The sequence below is a fragment of the Genypterus blacodes genome, unplaced genomic scaffold, assembly GCF_046128005.1.
Source record: "Genypterus blacodes isolate CSIRO-AG114 ecotype Tasmania unplaced genomic scaffold, CSIRO-AGI_Gbla_v1 ptg000230l_1, whole genome shotgun sequence".
Lineage (NCBI taxonomy): Eukaryota > Metazoa > Chordata > Actinopteri > Ophidiiformes > Ophidiidae > Genypterus > Genypterus blacodes.
In genome coordinates, this window is record NW_027467028.1 from 22,501 (window position 1) to 40,000 (window position 17,500).

The 17,500-nt window shown below is 49.4% G+C and overlaps 2 protein-coding genes across 2 annotated transcripts in view; one reads left to right on the plus strand and one right to left on the minus strand.

Annotated features, from left to right (window-relative positions):
- LOC143016419 (protocadherin Fat 3-like) overlaps positions 1 to 11,706 on the minus strand; it is a gene marked incomplete at its 3' end in the record, with an annotated part of 32,699 nt that extends 20,993 nt beyond the window's left edge. Inside the window, exons 1-5 of the mRNA XM_076170746.1 lie at positions 11,693 to 11,706; positions 8,740 to 11,608; positions 8,505 to 8,639; positions 7,552 to 7,753; positions 1,770 to 1,888 (exon numbers count right to left, since the gene is read on the minus strand). Of these exons, the coding sequence (XP_076026861.1) occupies positions 1,770 to 1,888; positions 7,552 to 7,753; positions 8,505 to 8,639; positions 8,740 to 11,608; positions 11,693 to 11,706 (3,339 nt within the window). The remainder of the gene's footprint in view (positions 1 to 1,769; positions 1,889 to 7,551; positions 7,754 to 8,504; positions 8,640 to 8,739; positions 11,609 to 11,692) is intronic.
- A 1,727-nt stretch (positions 11,707 to 13,433) lies between these two features.
- chordc1b (cysteine and histidine-rich domain (CHORD) containing 1b) overlaps positions 13,434 to 17,500 on the plus strand; it is a 4,254-nt gene continuing 187 nt past the window's right edge. Inside the window, exons 1-11 of the mRNA XM_076170742.1 lie at positions 13,434 to 13,626; positions 15,592 to 15,641; positions 15,732 to 15,788; positions 15,880 to 16,031; positions 16,164 to 16,264; positions 16,376 to 16,434; positions 16,583 to 16,653; positions 16,781 to 16,886; positions 16,979 to 17,098; positions 17,189 to 17,251; positions 17,375 to 17,500. The exon at positions 17,375 to 17,500 is cut by the window's right edge and continues 187 nt beyond it. Of these exons, the coding sequence (XP_076026857.1) occupies positions 13,563 to 13,626; positions 15,592 to 15,641; positions 15,732 to 15,788; positions 15,880 to 16,031; positions 16,164 to 16,264; positions 16,376 to 16,434; positions 16,583 to 16,653; positions 16,781 to 16,886; positions 16,979 to 17,098; positions 17,189 to 17,251; positions 17,375 to 17,500 (969 nt within the window). The 5' untranslated portion in view covers positions 13,434 to 13,562. The remainder of the gene's footprint in view (positions 13,627 to 15,591; positions 15,642 to 15,731; positions 15,789 to 15,879; positions 16,032 to 16,163; positions 16,265 to 16,375; positions 16,435 to 16,582; positions 16,654 to 16,780; positions 16,887 to 16,978; positions 17,099 to 17,188; positions 17,252 to 17,374) is intronic.

Consider the following 17,500-nt stretch of genomic DNA (forward strand, 5'->3'; position numbering starts at 1 on the left):
CTCGCACGGCTGAACAACAACATGCCGGAAACAAGAAGAGATCATTAGAGCTCATGGAGGGAAACTCTTCTTCTCCTCTGCAATAGAAACTTCCTTTAATTGCTTGACAGGCTGAGTCTGGATGAGGACCAGGCTGAGTCTGGATGTGGACCAGGCTGAGTCTGGATGTGGACCAGGCTGAGTCTGGATGAGGACCAGGCTGAGTCTGGATGAGGACCAGGCTGAGTCTGGATGTGGACCAGGCTGAGTCTGGATGAGGACCAGGCTGAGTCTGGATGAGGACCAGGCTGAGTCTGGATGAGGACCAGGCTGAGTCTGGATGAGGAGTCCAGTGAGTCCATAATGAGAGGAGACGCCTGCTTTAAATTGAGTTTGGTGAATTACTTTAGAAGAAACTGACAAAGAGGCACAGATTCCTGCTTTGGCTTCAGGATTTGGATCTAAAGTGTGAAGGGTTCTGCTCTGTGCCACCTTCATCTTCATCTAAATCTGTTCAGCAGACATCAACAAGGGCAGAAAGCTGCTGGGCAGCTGCTTAGACTGATTCAGCTAATTACAACCTGAAGAGGCTGCAGGTAGAAACGTGAGGAGCATGTGTGAGGACTGAGCAGGCTGAGGACTGAGCAGGCTGAGGACTGAGCAGGCTGAGGACTGAGCAGGCTGAGGACTGAGCAGGCTGAGAACGGACGCCTTCACAGGGACGAGTGGAGAGGAGGAGAAGCTCTGAGATGCTCTGTGGAGAGGAGGAGAAGCTCTGAGACGCTCTGTGGAGAGGAGGAGACGCTCTGAGACGCTCTGTGGAGTGGAGGAGACGCTCTGAGACGCTCTGTGGAGTGTTCTGATGCAATCAGTGTCCCTCTGCAGGAGGGAGGAGATTACACTGGAGTGGAAAATAGCAAATGGCTCATGAGGACGGAGGCTGAGACGTGTGCGGCTTAAGAACGGGCGAGCACAGAGAGAGAAACATCACGCCACCGCCGAGCAGAGCGTGATCATGTGAGCGGGCGAGGTCAGAGTCAGGTGCTGAGGTCGGTGCTGTCATGATGCATGAAGCTGCATTCTGGATCCATCAGCATGTAAATGTGTTCTACAGGAGAATCTGTGTGTTTCATCAGACACAGAATTACATTTACATGCACATCATCCTCTTCAGTGATAAAAGATGAAGGCTATAATGAGGCTATTATAGAGATTTATGCACTGCAGCTGAATGTGTGTGTGAGCGATCATGAGTGATGTGTCGCCTGTGTGTGTGTGTGTGTGTGTGTGTGTGTGCGTGTGTGTGTGTGTGTGTGTGTGGCGGCGTCATGTATGAACTAAACCCCTTCCTAGGTTGGACTTCAGGTCTGAGTCCATTTAGATGCAGATTTGCGGGGAGCGAGGAGCCTCATCAGCCACCTGAGCTCCCTCTGGTCCCGGGGAGCCGGCCGTACATCATATTTCAAAGGTCTCTTTATTACTTTCCAACGGGTCTCTGGAGATTTCCCCGGCTAAGCGATGATTACTATCTAACTCTGGATGAGCCGGGGAGCCAGAGAGGAGAGTTTAGACTCAAAGACACCAGGAAGTAAAGAAAGAAATACTTCAATGTTTGGTTTCTGTGATCAATTAAGAAATGAAATGAGATCACCCCAAAGTCAAATGAGCATGAAGCTGCCTGTGTGTAGACGCCTGATAGATTGACCACACACACACACACACACACACACACACACACACACACACACACACACACACACACACTAACACTGGCAGCTAAATGTGAGTACCTGAATGAAGACTTCAATGGAAGCTGACAGGGGTGAAGCCGCTCCGTCTGTGGCGTCCACACGGAGCCAATATGAGTCTTTGGTCTCACAGTCCAGGATCCCAGCAGTGTAGATCACTCCTGTAGAGAGAGAGAGAGAGAGAGAGACAGAGATGAAGGGCCTGTGGGTGTGTGTGTGTGTGTGTGTGTGTGTGTGTGTGTGTGTGTGTGTGTGTGTGTGTGTGTTGCCCACAGGGAAGCCTTTGAATACTAAGTTTCCAGAGGCAGTAAACTTTGTGCGGTGCTTCAGTGACAGTCACACACATTACTGAGCTCTGTTGTCACCTTCAGTTCTTCATCCCTGCTGCAGCTAATCACAGCTGACCAGAGGACACGCCCCCTTCTGCACCACCACCACAAACACACACACACACACACACACACACACACACACACACACACACCAACATCTACCACAGTGCGACTCCTGCGCCTGAAGGAAGGTGAGCGGCTGACAGAGCGGCTCTTAAACACAGAGCTGAGTGTGTGGGGTTGTTCACCTCGCAGAGAGCTGTGCCGCTCTGTGTCGCTCTGTTCAGATCAAACACAGGCGGATTCAAATGTGTGAGACAGAAAACACAGAGCAGCAACAAACAGAGCTGCAGAGCCAGCAGAGTTTAATCACACTGAGGTAAAACGTGTCAGAACAGCACGGCTTTATGTGGGATCTGTGGAGCTGCACACACACACACACACACACACACACACACACACACACACACACACACACACACACACACGTGTGTGTGTGTGTGTGTGTGTGTGTGTGTGTGTGTGTGTGTGTGTGTGTGTGTGTGTGAGGTGTTGATCACAGAGCAGCAGCTGAGATTTATTTGTTATTTTCTCATTTCTGAACTCGTGGAGCTTTAATTTGATGTTGTGACTGTGACTGTTTGCATCTTCTTCATGAATAAACCTCATTATCTGTGTGTGTGTGTGTGTGTGTGTGTGTGTGTGTGTGTGTGTGTGTGTGTGTGTTTAACATGACAGCAGAGAATAAGAAATCCTTCTTTCTCACCTTATTGAAGGAAATAACTGATTTGAAAAATATATTTGAAACTAAGAAATACAACATTTTCCAAACATAGAAACTCATTAGTCAAAATTTGTGTTCTAAAAAAAATCTCAGGAAACATTTCGCAAAAAAAAGACAAAAAAAAAAGCAGGAGGAAAAATCTGCCTGTTGGAGAGAAGCTTTGATTTGTTGTCACAGTTGGTTGTTGTTGTGTGATGGTCACACACACACACACACACACACACACACACACACACACACACACAGGTGGCCTCATAAAAACAAACTCCCTCCACTTTATGGAGCAGCCATTTTGTTTCCCCTCCACAGCTGCGTGAAGCTTCTACCTCGTCACGAAAACAAGAGAGAGTGTGTATGTACCGTAGATTATGACGAAGCAGCTGCCCGGGGTGCACACACACACACACACACACACACACACACACACGCACACACACACACGCACGCACACACACACACACACACACACACACACACACACACACACACACACACACACACACACACACACACACGCACACACACACACACACACACACATCGTGGCTCTGTCGTCCTTGGCCGTGTCCTCTTCAAGCTGCGTCTCTGTCAGTCGAGCCGACAGTCAAACTGAGCCGTTGTCTCTAAAAGCTCTTTAACTTTAAGAGCGACAGGCTCTGTGGATCCAGAGGAGCTACGAGGCGACAGCATCCATTCTCACCAATAACACACTTCAGAGAGCGGGGGGGGGGGGGGGTCATGGCTCCTTCTCTGATAGAGAGGTCGGCGTTACGTCCAGTCGTGGTGTCAGGTCGGCTTTTACAGTCTAGAAAAACTGGATTTGTGCGACCAAATCGAAAAATCAATCCTGAGATTGATGAGAAAATCGTTTGTGTACTCCTCAGAATCCTCACACAGGATTGAATCTCTGTACATGGCAGCAAAGGGTCGCTGAAGTGACGGCCTCCTCATTCTCACTAATGCCAGATGAACGAATCGACTTGGGAGTGTGATTGTCGTAAGTTATAGAACGCTTCATCCAGACTGTGACAAATCCTGCAGCCATCTCACACACACACACACACACACACACACACACACACATTAATAGAGGAGCAGCGGCTCCTGACTGCAACCCAATGAGAAATGGCTGGGCTCGCTCTCCCCCAAAGCCACGACAAGAATACCAATTTCTGTTCAAAGTGCAGGAGCTCAAAGGATTACAGCCAGCGAAGATCCTGCTCCTCTTATGAGAGATAACCCCTCACACAGATCACACTCATCTGGAACATTCTAATGGCAAATATGGGGAAAGAGGAAAGCATCCAAAGGGGACAGACGCACAAAGGGTCAAGGGGAGGAAATCCATGAAATAAGAGGTCGACTTAAGGACGACAAGAGGAGCAGCAAGAGAGCAAAAGACCAGAGCAACAAAACCAACCCTCTATCTCTCTCCCTCTCACTCTCATTTTGTCTCTCTCGCTCTCACTCTCTTTCACTCTCTCTTTCTCTCTCTCACCCCTACTCTCTCTATCTATCTCTCTCTCTCACTCCCTCCCTCTCTCCCCTCTTTCTTTCACTCTCACTCTCTCCTTCTCTCCCTCTCTCTCTCGTCCTGGCTCAGAGACTGACAGGCGGTGGGATCAGGGCCTCTCAGCTGAATGCACGGTGGGAGGACAGAGCGATGCTACTCACCGTCGGCGCCTGACAACACTGACGTCTGCTAAATTAAGCCCGACTCCGAACCGCTGCACTTTCTCTCTCCGTGTCCTCGCTCTCTTCTGTTCCGTCTGTGTCTTCTCTCTGGTACCCAACGGGCGCCAGTCGCCGTGGTTTCCCCGTATTCTGAGAGCAGCTCAGCAGGTACTTAAAAGTAAACTTCCCCGCATACATAAATAAATACATAAAAAGGAGCGAGGGGGAGGAAACCGCCGTATCTCCCTCTGACATGTTTTATGTACTCCAGACTCGCCTGCATCCTCCTTCCTCCTCCTTCCTCCTCTTGGCTTCACTTCCACTCTCCTCTCCCGTCACGTTCTGCACTAACAAGCGCTCTGATTTCCCCTGAAAAATCTGCCCTCACACAAGCCTCTGCTGAGCTTTGATGCTCCTTATTCAGTTTTTAATACAGCGCCAATCAAAGGGTTGATCACCACGGAGACGCAGACGCCTGAGACGTAATGTATGTAGAATTATGGATATCGTTGCTTTTGTGCCTGCCGTCTATTTTACTGCTGCTTTTAAGCAACTTTGAAATCTGAATCCTGCCATAAGCGTGCAGATCTTCGTGTTCTCGTGTGAAGTCGACCCGACAGCATCGACACGCCTGCTCTCTGACGCAGAAGCTCCAGAAGCTCCAGACGCTCCGGTGAGGACACGGCCTGGCTCGTTACAGAGACGCACTTTAGCTGCTCAGGCTTGATCTCTCTCTCTTCCCCAAACACACACAGGCAAAGAAGCTTTTTACCAGTTGGCACCAATTTGAAACTTGAGATGGAAATATCATTGAAAGGGAAATAAGTAAAGAAAACACTGAGAGCCAAAATCCCCCAGCCTGAGAGTCGACTTAATGAGTCCTTATTTCATTACATTTGCTTATTAAATGTGAAATAGCAGCAGGTTCAAGTTTGAGCAGCGGGAACACGGAAACTGGAGTGCTGCACAAGAGACAACAACAAGGAACACACTGCAAATATCAACATGTTTGATACGGAGGACTCTGATCACCGAGGACCCCCAGTCTGATCACTGAGGACCCCCATCAGGACCTCAGTCTGATCACTGAGGGCCCCCATCGGGACCTCAGTCTGATCACTGAGGACCCCCATCAGGACCTCAGTCTGATCACTGAGGACCCCCATCGGGACCTCAGTCTGATCACTGAGGGCCCCCATCGGGACCTCAGTCTGATCACTGAGGACCCCCATCAGGACCTCAGTCTGATCACTGAGGGCCCCCATCAGGACCTCAGTCTGATCACTGAGGACCCCCATCAGGACCTCAGTCTGATCACTGAGGGCCTCCATCAGGACCTCAGCCAATCAGACCCTTTAGAGTGTGAATGGGCTTTTCACTAAGCAGCAGGGGGAAAAACACAAAATCTCAATTTTATAAACTCGTTTTCACTTTAGTGGTGACTTTTACAAGCTGCTTTAACGACCTGGACAGAACGGTTCCACCATAAAGATGCTGTTGGGACCTTAAGGGTCTTGAGGGTCTTGAGGGTCTTGAGGGTCTTGAGGGTCTTCTGGGTCTTGAGGGTCTTGGGGGGTCTTGAGGGTCTTGAGGGTCTTGGGGGGTCTTGAGGGTCTTGAGGGTCTTGGGGGGTCTTGTTCTGTTGGCTTATCTGACAGTCTGTCTCTGTTCTACTGTTGTGTTTGTAAAGCCTCTACATTAGTCTGAGTATTTATGATGGGGAGGCCGATTCTCTCTGCATCTGTCTGTCATTTCCTCTCTGGTTCTCTCTTAAACGCCGTCAATACTAATTAGCCTACTTGTAGAATAAAGGTATCAATACAGGCCTGCAGAGCGAAGAGGCCAACCGGGTTCAGAGCCCAAAGAGGCTCAGAGAGGCTCAATGCAACGAAGAGATTTATCACCAAAAATACCTACCAATAGATAAATTATGCACAAATGGGTTTTATGTACTGGCAATTACTATAATCATTGATTTGACTTGCTGCTATAAAATGGATTTATGTGCTAATCGATTTCTGCACTTCTGCATCTTCCTGTTGGCCAGTGGCAGAAGGGGAGGGTGGGGCCGAGCGCTCAGTGGCCACGCCCCCTCTTCACACTGCGTCCAAGCGAAGGACTCCATGGAAACCAAGCTGACTTTAAAGTTTCACCTGAACGCCCCACGTGTCATTTCTGTCTTCACACACTGAGCTGTGAACGTTCAGACACTTCCCTGTGGTTGATCTTCTCTAATCTAATCTTGTTTAATCTAAAAGGGCAAAGCAGGAGCTCATAATGTCTGCCTGGCTCGTTTGGTGATAATTGAGGATATTAAACATCAAACGTGAGGCTGCATGCCAGCGTGAGGATGAGGCTGCATTTTGTTCTGCACACAGTGAGCTCACACACACTGGCCTTTCACTCCTGCAGGGTTCTGCTCTTCATCTCCCCGGAGGCCCGGTGAGTCAGGGCTTCATGTTTGGTTCAACATGTCCTCACCTGTGGCAGAGGCTCTACACTCTCTTTCTGGGTCAGACCTTCTTGAATAAGTCACGGCGACTCCGCTGCACTTCACAGCTGATTTGTGAGGAGAGGATGCAAGAGCCTTCATCCCTGTCAGCCACACAGCGTCGCCTCAGTGGCGCCGCGGCCCGAGGCCCGGCCGCCCGAGCTGCGGCGCTGCCCTCATTACAGTAATGATCTGTGAGCACATACAGCTGCTCCCACGTGAGACCCCCCACGGACACACTGACTGACTTACTGACTGACTGACTGACTGCACCTCACACCCTCCTCATCCTCTAAATACAACACACACCCACCTGCACACAAACAAACAGCATTCACGTGTGTTCTCTTTCTAAACACACACACACACACACACACACACACACTCCTCAGTATCACAGGCACAGACACAGGAACAGCTGGATGTTTCTTAATCTCCAGTGATTAGCAGAGAACTAAGATGTTGATATTCCAAGCATGAAACTGAGACTTATTGGATTTTCACTTTACATAAATAGGCTTGAGAATTGATTTTGTGTCACACCTGTGTCTTCGTCGATGGTGAAGGTGTCCAGTCCGCTGCCTCCTCTGACAGAGTACCTCAACACGCCGTCCCTCCCCTTGTCGTCATCCTTAGCGCCGACTCTCAGGACGCTCGTGCCGGTGCGAGAGTTCTCCTTCACTGAGCCTCGCACAGCAAAGTCAGGGAAGTAAGGCGCATACAAATTCTCATTTACATCCACAACCTGCAGAGAGGGAACGGCTGCCTTTAGTTTAGGGGGTTGGGAAGGGATGAAGATGAAGATGAAGATGAAGGGTGTAGCCTTGTATGAAGACAACAGAGAGGAGGGATACAAATAAAGAAATGGTATTATTATTAGGAGGGGAGAGGAGAGAAGAGAAGAGAAGAGAAGAGAAGAGAAGAGAAGAGAAGAGAAGAGAAGAGAAGAGACGAGACGAGACGTGTTCTCCTGGTCCATAAATCATTTCATTCTTCTGGGTTCTTGTGGGGAGTTTTAGTCTCCAGTGATAGAAATATTGTTTCCATCTTAATAAGAAGTACAACTGCAGAATCATGAAACTCAAATGTTACAGAGTACAGAAATGACAATTGCCCTCGATCCTCAAAACCTTATACTGACCATAGACCAGCGGAGAGAGAGAGAGTGTGTGTGTGTGTGTGTGTGTGTGTGTGTGTGTGTGTGTGTGTGAGTGTGTGTGTGCTTCATGCTGACACTCATACGAGTGTTTACTTCAACATTTGGTCAAGAAATAGCGAGCAGGATTTGAATTGAGCCCATGGAGCTCAGGGTAACACTTGATGAAATTGCTTTTCTGAATCCATTCTGCTGCTGCTATTGTCTTCGTCTGTGTCTGTGTGTGTGTGTGTGTGTATGTGTGTGTGTGTGTGTGTGTGTGTGTGTGTGTGTGTGTGTGTGTGTGTGTGTGTGTGTGTGTGTGTGTGTGTGTGTGTGTGTGTGTGTGTGTGTGTCTCACCTCCACCTCCACAAACGTCTGCGTGCTGAGGCTGGGTGCTCCTTTGTCCTCAGCCAATAGGGTGAGGTTATAAAATGTCTGTTTCTCAAAGTCCAGCTCCTTCCCGACCCTCAGGACTCCGCTCACAGCGTCCATCTGTACAATCACAGCCCCAGAACGCCAACAATCATGTAGCAATCAAGTTCACGCGTCAGCAGGTGTAACGCGGATGATGAAGGTGACACTGCTTTCTTACCTCAAAGGTGCCGTTGAAGTCATCAATCAGGGAGAATCGGACCTGTCCGCCAGGGCCCAGGTCGGGGTCCTGAGCCTGGACCCAGGTGACCACAGCGCCTGGCGGGAGGTCCTCCAGCACTCGAGCACTGTAGCTGCTGGGGAGGAAATCTGGGGCGCAATCGTTGACGTCGTCCACTATGATCAGGACAGTGGTGAGGGCGGACCTCTGGGTGCCTCGCTCTGCCATGTCCCTCACCTCCACCTCCAAGCTGAACGTGGGGCTGACTTCCCTGTCTAACACACTCGCCACAAACACACTCCCAGTCTCTCTGTCAATGCCAAACTGAGGGACGCTGGTCAGCAGCGTGTAGGACAGCTGTCCATTTTGTCCAGAGTCTCTGTCATAGGCGGTGATGGCGACAACTTCTGTACCTATGGTGGAGCTTTCTGAGACGAGAGCAGAGAAGCCGTCCTGAGAGAACTGAGGGTCGTTGTCATTTGCGTCTTCGATAATAACTGACAGTAGTCTCCAATTGGACATCTGGGGTGAGCCCTGGTCATAGATGGTGATGTTAAGGAAGTAACGATCCATCCACTCACGGTCCAGCGGCTGTAATACAGTGATCAGCCCATTGAGCATATTGATATTGAAGCAGTTCTCTTTGTTACCACCTGATATGGAGAAGAGAAGGAGACCGTTGAAGCCTGCGTCAGCGTCTCTGGCTCTCACCTGGAACACGCTGGCACCCACAGCCAGGTCCTCTCTCACCAGGATGCTCGTGGGTAAGGCCTCAAACTGTGGCGGCTGTTGGTTAACAGAGAAAATGTCTGAATAGCTTTGGTCGGCTCTCAGCCTTGACATTGCAGAGGCTTTTTCCAGCATTTTTTCAGCAAACAGCTCGGCGACCCTGGTATCCTTGCAGCTAAAGCCACTGGGAGGCATTCTGTCCCTCACAGCAGACACGTTCACAAACGCAGGGTCAGAGAGCAGCTCGCCGTCGGATGCAACTATTTTCAGGCTGAACGTGCTGCTTTTTACATTTGCCACCGCGATGGATCTTTTCAAAGTCAAAGCCCCAGAATCCACGTTTAAGTTAAAGTAGTCCAGTTCGTTCCCAGACACTATCTTGTATTTCAGCGCTCCCAGCTCATCCATGTCCACAGCAGACAAGGAGACAAAAGTCTGACCCACTGGAAAATCGCGACTTATCATCCCCCTGCATGCAACCCTCTCAAAGAGAGGCTGGTTGTCATTGATATTGATCAGACGGATGGTGACGTTGACCTCGTTCTCTCTTCTGTACGGTGAACCCCAATCAGACGCCCGCACAGAAAAACTATAGATATCTTCTGATGACTCAAAGTCCAGGTCCCTTGTGATCCTCACCTCTCCCGTATCTTGGTCAATTGTAAATGGTAAAGACTGTGACCCAGTGAGCGTATGGGTTATGATCCCGTTCTCCCCTTTATCATCATCCACAGCAGACACAATAAGAACCACAGTGTCCACAGATAAGTGCTCATTAACGGCAACATCATAGAACGGTCTACTGAATAGCGGTGTGTTGTTGTTAGCATCCTCAACAGTGATTTGGACTTGTGTTTGTTGCTGACTGATAAGCTCCGTCACCTCTGCCTCAAACAAATCCTGTGATCTTGTTGTCAAGTGTCTTGTAGTAGCAATAACTCCTGTCAAAGGGTTTATATCAAAGTACATGGGATCTGACACGCAGCTGAAGCTGTAATTGACACTCAAAGGAGCTGGAGAGATTTTCACAACCTCTACAACCGAGCCTGGGGGAGCGATTTCACTCAGCTTGACTACATAAACATCTTCGTCAAAACGCATTTCAACTGGCGCTGGAATTTCAACAAACAACTGAACAAGCTGAGTATTTGAAACCTTTGGCGGTGAACCTCTGTCTTTAGCCTGAAGGGTTAAGTTGTATCCATATGGAAATTCATCCCAGTCAATCAATTCTGATGATTTAACCCTATACTCATTACCAACTGGTGATCGATCAACAACAAACTGTTCAAGTGGGTCACCCTCAATGATGGATACCCACTCTATGTCCCCTGATAGTCCCTCATCTTTGTCCTCCACGGTTACTACAGCATAGACCTGGTCCACCTCCTCCCACGACGGAGTGACAACAACTGCACTCAGAACCGGCGCAAATTCATTCACCCGGGCCACAGTTAGAACCAGCCTGGCACTACTGCTGATGCCGTTGTTTCCATACAGTTTCATCCCTCTGTCAACCACCTGAACCTCCAGCTCAAATCGGTCTTGTTTTCCCATCCTGGGCTGACCGGTCAAGGTGACGACCCCACTGGTCGGGTGGACGGTGAAAAGTTCCACCCTGTTCTTGAAGAAGTAGTAGAACTCTGCATTGGAGCCCAGGTCGGCGTCTGTGGCCGTTACACGTCCTACTATCGTACCCAAGGGGGCGCTCTCGGGCACAACAAAAGAATAGGAGGTTGGGGAGAAGAGAGGTCGGAGATCATTGGTATCCAGGACCTTGATGTACACAGTGACTAAAGCCTCTTGACCTCCTTGCGCTGATGCTTTGACCGTCAGCGTGTAATTGTCTTGTACTTCACGATTTAAAATGACACCGTTGCCTCCATTGGTGCGTATACGAAGGAAACAAAAGTCCCCCATGACAAAGTCTTCAGCCTCAAATACGCCCTCGCCGTCTCCAGACTCAATGCTGTATTTAATGTCCAACGAACGAGGCGGCCAAAGAATGATGCCCATCTTGACCTCGCTTCTGGTATAGGTCCGAGCTGCAGAGTTCTCAAAGACGGTCGCATTGTACGCAGGCTGGGTGAAGAGCAACAGACCTTGTATGACCCTGGGCTGCTGCTGGACATAAGCAGAGCTTGGAGGGCAACAGTGGAGCAGGAGGAAGTCAAGGAAATGGAGGAGAAGAGAGAAGCTGAGCAGAGGAAACATAGTGTCCCACAGATTAGGCTTCATCTCTATTCCATCACCCAGTCACCCTGTGATATGGAGAGAATAACAAGGACATCCACCTTTAAGCTACAATGAAGAAACAAATGTCGAGATTAGAGCACTAATGAAATTCTTCACATTATCTCCAACCATGATCTCAGTTTGATTAAAACTGAATCTAATCACTCTAAAGCTGTGGAAATCAGTGATGTGTCGATCTTAAAAATAAACAGCCGGCTTTGTGTGGAAATATCATGTCACCCACTGTAATAACAGGGATCAGGATTAGCATCGATCTGTCACCTTCTTCAAATAACTTGCTGATTTGGCTTTCATCTGTCAGCTAAACCTTCCACTGAAGCAACACCTTACAGACGGATGATGCAGGCTCGGGATGGTGGAATTATTGACATTCCTAACAAAACCTTGTACTTGTTTCTAAAACAGAATCACAAATATAAAATGTATCTTCAAAAAAAAAGTCTGGACCAACAGGGAAAATATTTTAATAAATGATTGTTTAAATTTAATATTGAGAGTTAAGAACAATCTTGGACTGATTCTATAAAACATGCAAAAAATAACTTTAGAAAAACAACCTTCACTTGATTGCAGGATTTTCTTCCTGACTTGAGTCTTAAATGGAGTCATTTATATTTAATCTGGGTTGTACATGTGTGGCAAAAGTAATAAGAATTCCAATTCCATAAACGTGTCGATCTGCCTTGTAGAGGATTTTACATCATAATTTAAATTCTAATCAAATGGAAGGTAGAACCGCCTCCAGAGGGTTGCTAATGATTTTATGATGATCAATTACAAAAGACCTTGTTAGAGAATAAGGACAACAGAAAGTGTTTCATCAGGTTGCCTCAAACTATGTAAGAGTGTCCATGATACTGAGCCTATTTTAGTAACTGACATGTAAAGAGGTGGCCTACTTATAAACATGTGATAAAGACTGAACATGCAAAAACTTCTAATGAAGCTTAAACAAACAACTAAACAAAAATAGAACAACGTCAAGGAAGAGAATGCATCGCCTCCAGGTCTTACCTATAAATACAGATGTATTTGTATATACCTAGAACACGATGATGCGATGTTCCGCACCAATTATCAGTATTGAGCGGTTCAGGCGTGTGTCCCCTGGAGGGTCGCTGTCCTGTCTGTCCTGCCTGTCCTGCCTGGAGATGCCGGGGTGCATTTAGGCTCCCGAGCTCCTGCACATCACCCCTCTGCAGGAACGAGTTGATCCACACTATAACACACTACACTCGGCTGAAAACATGGTAATTACGAGGCTTTTACCTTTAGATCGCACGTCTGTGAGCCAAAGTGAATCCTTCATCGTCTCCTCTCACACAGGGAAACAAACCAAACATGTCCCACACAGCCGCTCAGGACGCCAGAGACTAAAATCAACGTCCTCTCATCCCGTTACGCGGCTGTCTTGTCTAGCGGCTCCGATCGTCACCATCGTCACCAAACTACAGAGCTGTTGCCCCACTTGCGTGCACCTGGCAGTGTGAGCCCGGGAGCGAGCAGCCTCATGCCGGCCACAGCGCACTCCTGCCGGGTAAGGGTCCGCGGAGAGCCGCCGGGGAGCAGAACTTGATGTTTGATGGAAGTTTGTAAGCGGGCGGCATCAGTTGAGGGACTCCGGGACGGACGTGCTGCTGCTCGGAGCTGGAGTCTCTCCGAGCTCCGAGCTTTGCCGAGAAGAGCCGAGTGCATCCGGAAGCTGTGGCCATCTAGCGGAGCTGCCGGAGTCTGCGGCTCTGTACCACACACACACACACATACACACACACACAAGCCAGCTTATTTCTACGTGTTTTCAACTTCAACCGTAAATTAAACTTTTCTCGTCCGCCGCCATGTCAGTGTTGTGTTACAACAAAGGCTGCGGGCAGCGCTTTGACCCGGAGAGCAACCCTGACGGTGAGTGAGCCGGCTAGCTAACATGTTTAGCTCTTCATCTGGAAGCTTCCACCGCTCGTGGCCCTGCGGGGCTAGCGGGGCTAACACGGGGCTAACGCGCTGCTAGCCGCCCGGCTGCTGTCAGAGGCGGCTTCACTCAGCAGGTTTGACCTCTGACCTTCATAACTCCTAACCTGTGAGCCTCCGGTGGATGTTTGGTTGAGCTCCGGTCAGCTCCATGTGCCGGTGAACTTTAATGGCCGTGCGGCGTCAGACTCGGACCGAGGCTCTGAATGAGCGCTGTAAAGTTTGTGTAGCTCGTTATTTTTCCTCTTTATCGTTTCATTTATGTGCTTGTTGCATTATAATTCCAACAGAAACCTAAATGGCACCGTCATTGTGTCATATTGAGGCTTTACAGGAGCTCACAGAGGCAGCAGACGTCCCCGGTGCTCCGGTCCATACTAAGCGGTGAAGTCACCGCTGGCTGGTTGTGTTTAGTTTTACTACTTAAAATGTGTAAAACAACACTAATGCCTCTGTGATCATTGTGTTTGTCCTGGAGTCACAGTTCAGGTGGTGGAACAAAATGTAAAATTTTTATTTTAATAAAGAGGGAGTCTAGGAAATGACCTATGACGTCACAGAGTTACGTATTAGAGGTGTTAGCTTTTCGGTGCAGAATCCGAGATCAAAGGTGAAGAGGCGACTGATCTATTCTCACATGGGTGCTGTTTATTCTGCTGCTCGGGGTTGGAAAGTTATCAGCCAATGTCAGTTTCGATCAAAAGGTGTGACAGGAAATAATCTTCACCCAGAGCATCCAGAGCGCCCATCCAGAGCATCCACCACATTCTCCCGGGTTGGACTGCTCTGAGTTCATAGAGTTCCATCTTTACCTGTAGAGATGTTTTTCTAAGGCTCCATTTGAAAACGGTGTCACATTCTCATTTTCTCCTCCATTGGCGCTGCCATGGTGACCGTCGTCAGAGTAACAGCATCTCAGGAAAGTGGAGGCAGATGGATTTGGCTCCAGTCTCTCTGTCGAAGTTTCACATTTAAGTGCAGTTCCATCTTTTCTCAAGTAGGTCACAAAATGTCAAGCTTGGAACACGGCGTCACTTTAAGCACCTGTTCAAAACAACTGATGTCACAAAGGTGCTGCTGAGTCTGACAGGAAAGTGACTGATGAGTCCAATGGAACTGAGGCTGAGCTCCTGAAAGGGTTAAGCTTGAGTAACTTCATTGACTTCACAGACAGAATATCAACATCTGGATCCAATCCTCCACATGTAGATCCCACTTACACACTTCAGCCTCATCCTCACTAAGGCCAAGTCGGTGAGTGACTTATCCTGAGTCAGGAGCTCAATTTGCCCGCCGCTTGCTTGAGTGCGTTTGGTGAAGAAAGACACTCTTCTCACGCTGCAGGAAATATCAGCGTCAACATCAGCGTGTGTGTGTGTGTGTTTCTATTACATGGTCACAAGCTGTGTACGGTCATTCTGGCACATGTTAGAGCCGTGATCATTGAATTGACTTCCACATTTAGCAGGAAGTCTTCTCTGATCCCCTCGCCTCTTCCTCACTCAGGGTCCATTAGCTGGCGTGAGCTGCGGTCCTGAGGTGTGTGTGTATCTGGCTGGGTGACTTGACGTCCTCTGACAGGTGCACTGATGTTGTGATGACTTCGTCTGTGACCAAACAGAGAAACGCCGCTCTGGATCCATCACAGTTATTCAACCTGAAAATGATGTTGCTTCAAAACAGCAAAGCCTTCTTCTCCTCACTCTTCTTCCTTCTGAACACACAGTTAGTGTTCCTGATGTGTTCACTTCTCTCACACGGCACCTTTGTTTCTTTAATGGAGTCAGAATGAGGAGCGGTCAGAACACCAAAGAGAGCAGATGAGAGAGGATGATTGGATTCTCCTCATATTTGGTGTTGAATGAATCAAACTGTCTGTCTGTCTGTCTGCCTGCACAGATGTGTGTGTCTTCCACCCCGGGGTGCCGGTGTTCCACGACGCTCTGAAGGTAAGAGAGGAGCGAGCGAGCATGTGAGACCCGTCTGCTGCTCAGCTCGGCCTCATGTCTGCCTGTCTGTCTGCCTGTCTGTCTCTGCAGGGATGGTCCTGCTGTAAGAGGAGGACCACCGACTTCTCAGACTTCCTCAGCATCGCCGTAAGTTTGGTTTCTGTTCAAGTGGAGCGGAGGCGTGTTCCGTTTGGGCGTGACGCAGTGATGTGATGTCAGCGTTTGTCTCACGATGCAGGGCTGCACTAAGGGGCCACACAACAAAGAGAAGCCCCCCGAGCCGCTGAAGCCCGACCTCACTGAGGAGAAGGAGGGGGAGGAGCAGAAACCAAAGTTTAATGAGTACATCATCTCAGCACCAAAGCCCCAGGAGGCCATCTGCAGACCCAGGTAACAGGGGGGATTGATTAACCCTTTACCCACCCTGAGGGCCTGGGCTCAGACAGGACCCCTCTGGCCTCTGAGGGACTGAACCAGACTCTCCTGGTGCTGCCCTCATTTGTCTGCCGTGTTCTGTTCCAGTGCCGACGAGCCCATGGGCAGATTACAGCACAAGGTGTCTGCCTCTCTGAAGCAGGCCCTGGAGAAGCTGAAGCTGTCTGACCCCACAGCAGAGAAGAAGGGTGAGACCGCCACTCTTCCATACCTCCCTCAAGTCTGCGTCCCTGGGAATCCCCTCATGTTTGAGCGACCATCCAGGTGTTAAGACTCTCTCTCTCTCTCTCTCTCTCTAGAGGAAGATAGCGACGAGATCAAGATAGGAACGTCCTGTAAAAATGGAGGATGCACTAAAGTGAGTGTGTGTCAGAGGACAAACACTCTGGATGTTCAGGTCTTGACCCAGTCCGGCCTGTGGGAGCAGAATCCTGTGTCCTTGTTCTGAGGCCTTGGCCCTGTTTGTTCTTTCATCTCCACTCTTCTTCCTCTCTCCTCCTCTGCAGAGCTTCGATGGTCCTGCCAGCTTCTCTGAGGTCTGCATGTCCCACTCTGGATATCCTGTCTTCCATGAAGGGTTAATATTTAATCTCTAACCCTCTGAAGTTCTTTAATAAACGGCGCTACTCTGCTGCCACTTTGTTTGTTAGTTTGATTGATTGATTGATCAGTGGGAATCTGTGTTTCCTCTGCTGCGTCTCCAGGATGAAGTACTGGACCTGCTGCAAGAGGAAAACCTCTGACTTTGAGACCTTCCTGTCTCAGAAGGGCTGCACCAAGGGGACGCACGTGTGGAAGAAGGAGGACTCGGTAGGTTTGTCTCAGCTCTGCCTCCCTCTAGTGGACAGACTCAGACTCAGACTAATCCCCCCGCGCTTCCTGATGTGTGAACGCGTCCGCAGGGTAAGAAGGTCGTCCCCTGCCGCTTTGATTGGCACCAGACGGCGTCGCAGGTCATCATCTCCATCTACGCCAAGAACTCCGTCCCCGAGCTGAGCTACGTGGACGCCAACAGCACCACGGTGAGACGGCGCCCGGAGCCTCAGCACGCCTGTGATCCTTCATACGTCTGGACTGATGTGTGACTCTTCTTCTTCTTCTTCCTCCCTCAGCTCAGCATCCACCTGATCTTTGAGGGGGAGAAGGAGTTTGTGCATGAAATCAGCCTGTGGGGGGTAAGAACGCTCCGTCACTGACTTCCTGTCCTCACTGTCACACATGTTGTGCTTCATCTGTCTCTCCTCCCTCTTCCTGTCCCGCCCCTCCCTCTCCGCCCCTTCCTGTCCCGCCCCCTGCAGGTTATCGATGTGAGCAAGAGCGTGGTCAACATGATGGCGGCTAAGATCGAGGTGGCCATGAAGAAGTCTGATCCCATGAAGTGGGCCCGCCTGGACCTGCCCCCCCCAGCCGCCCCCCCACAGGAG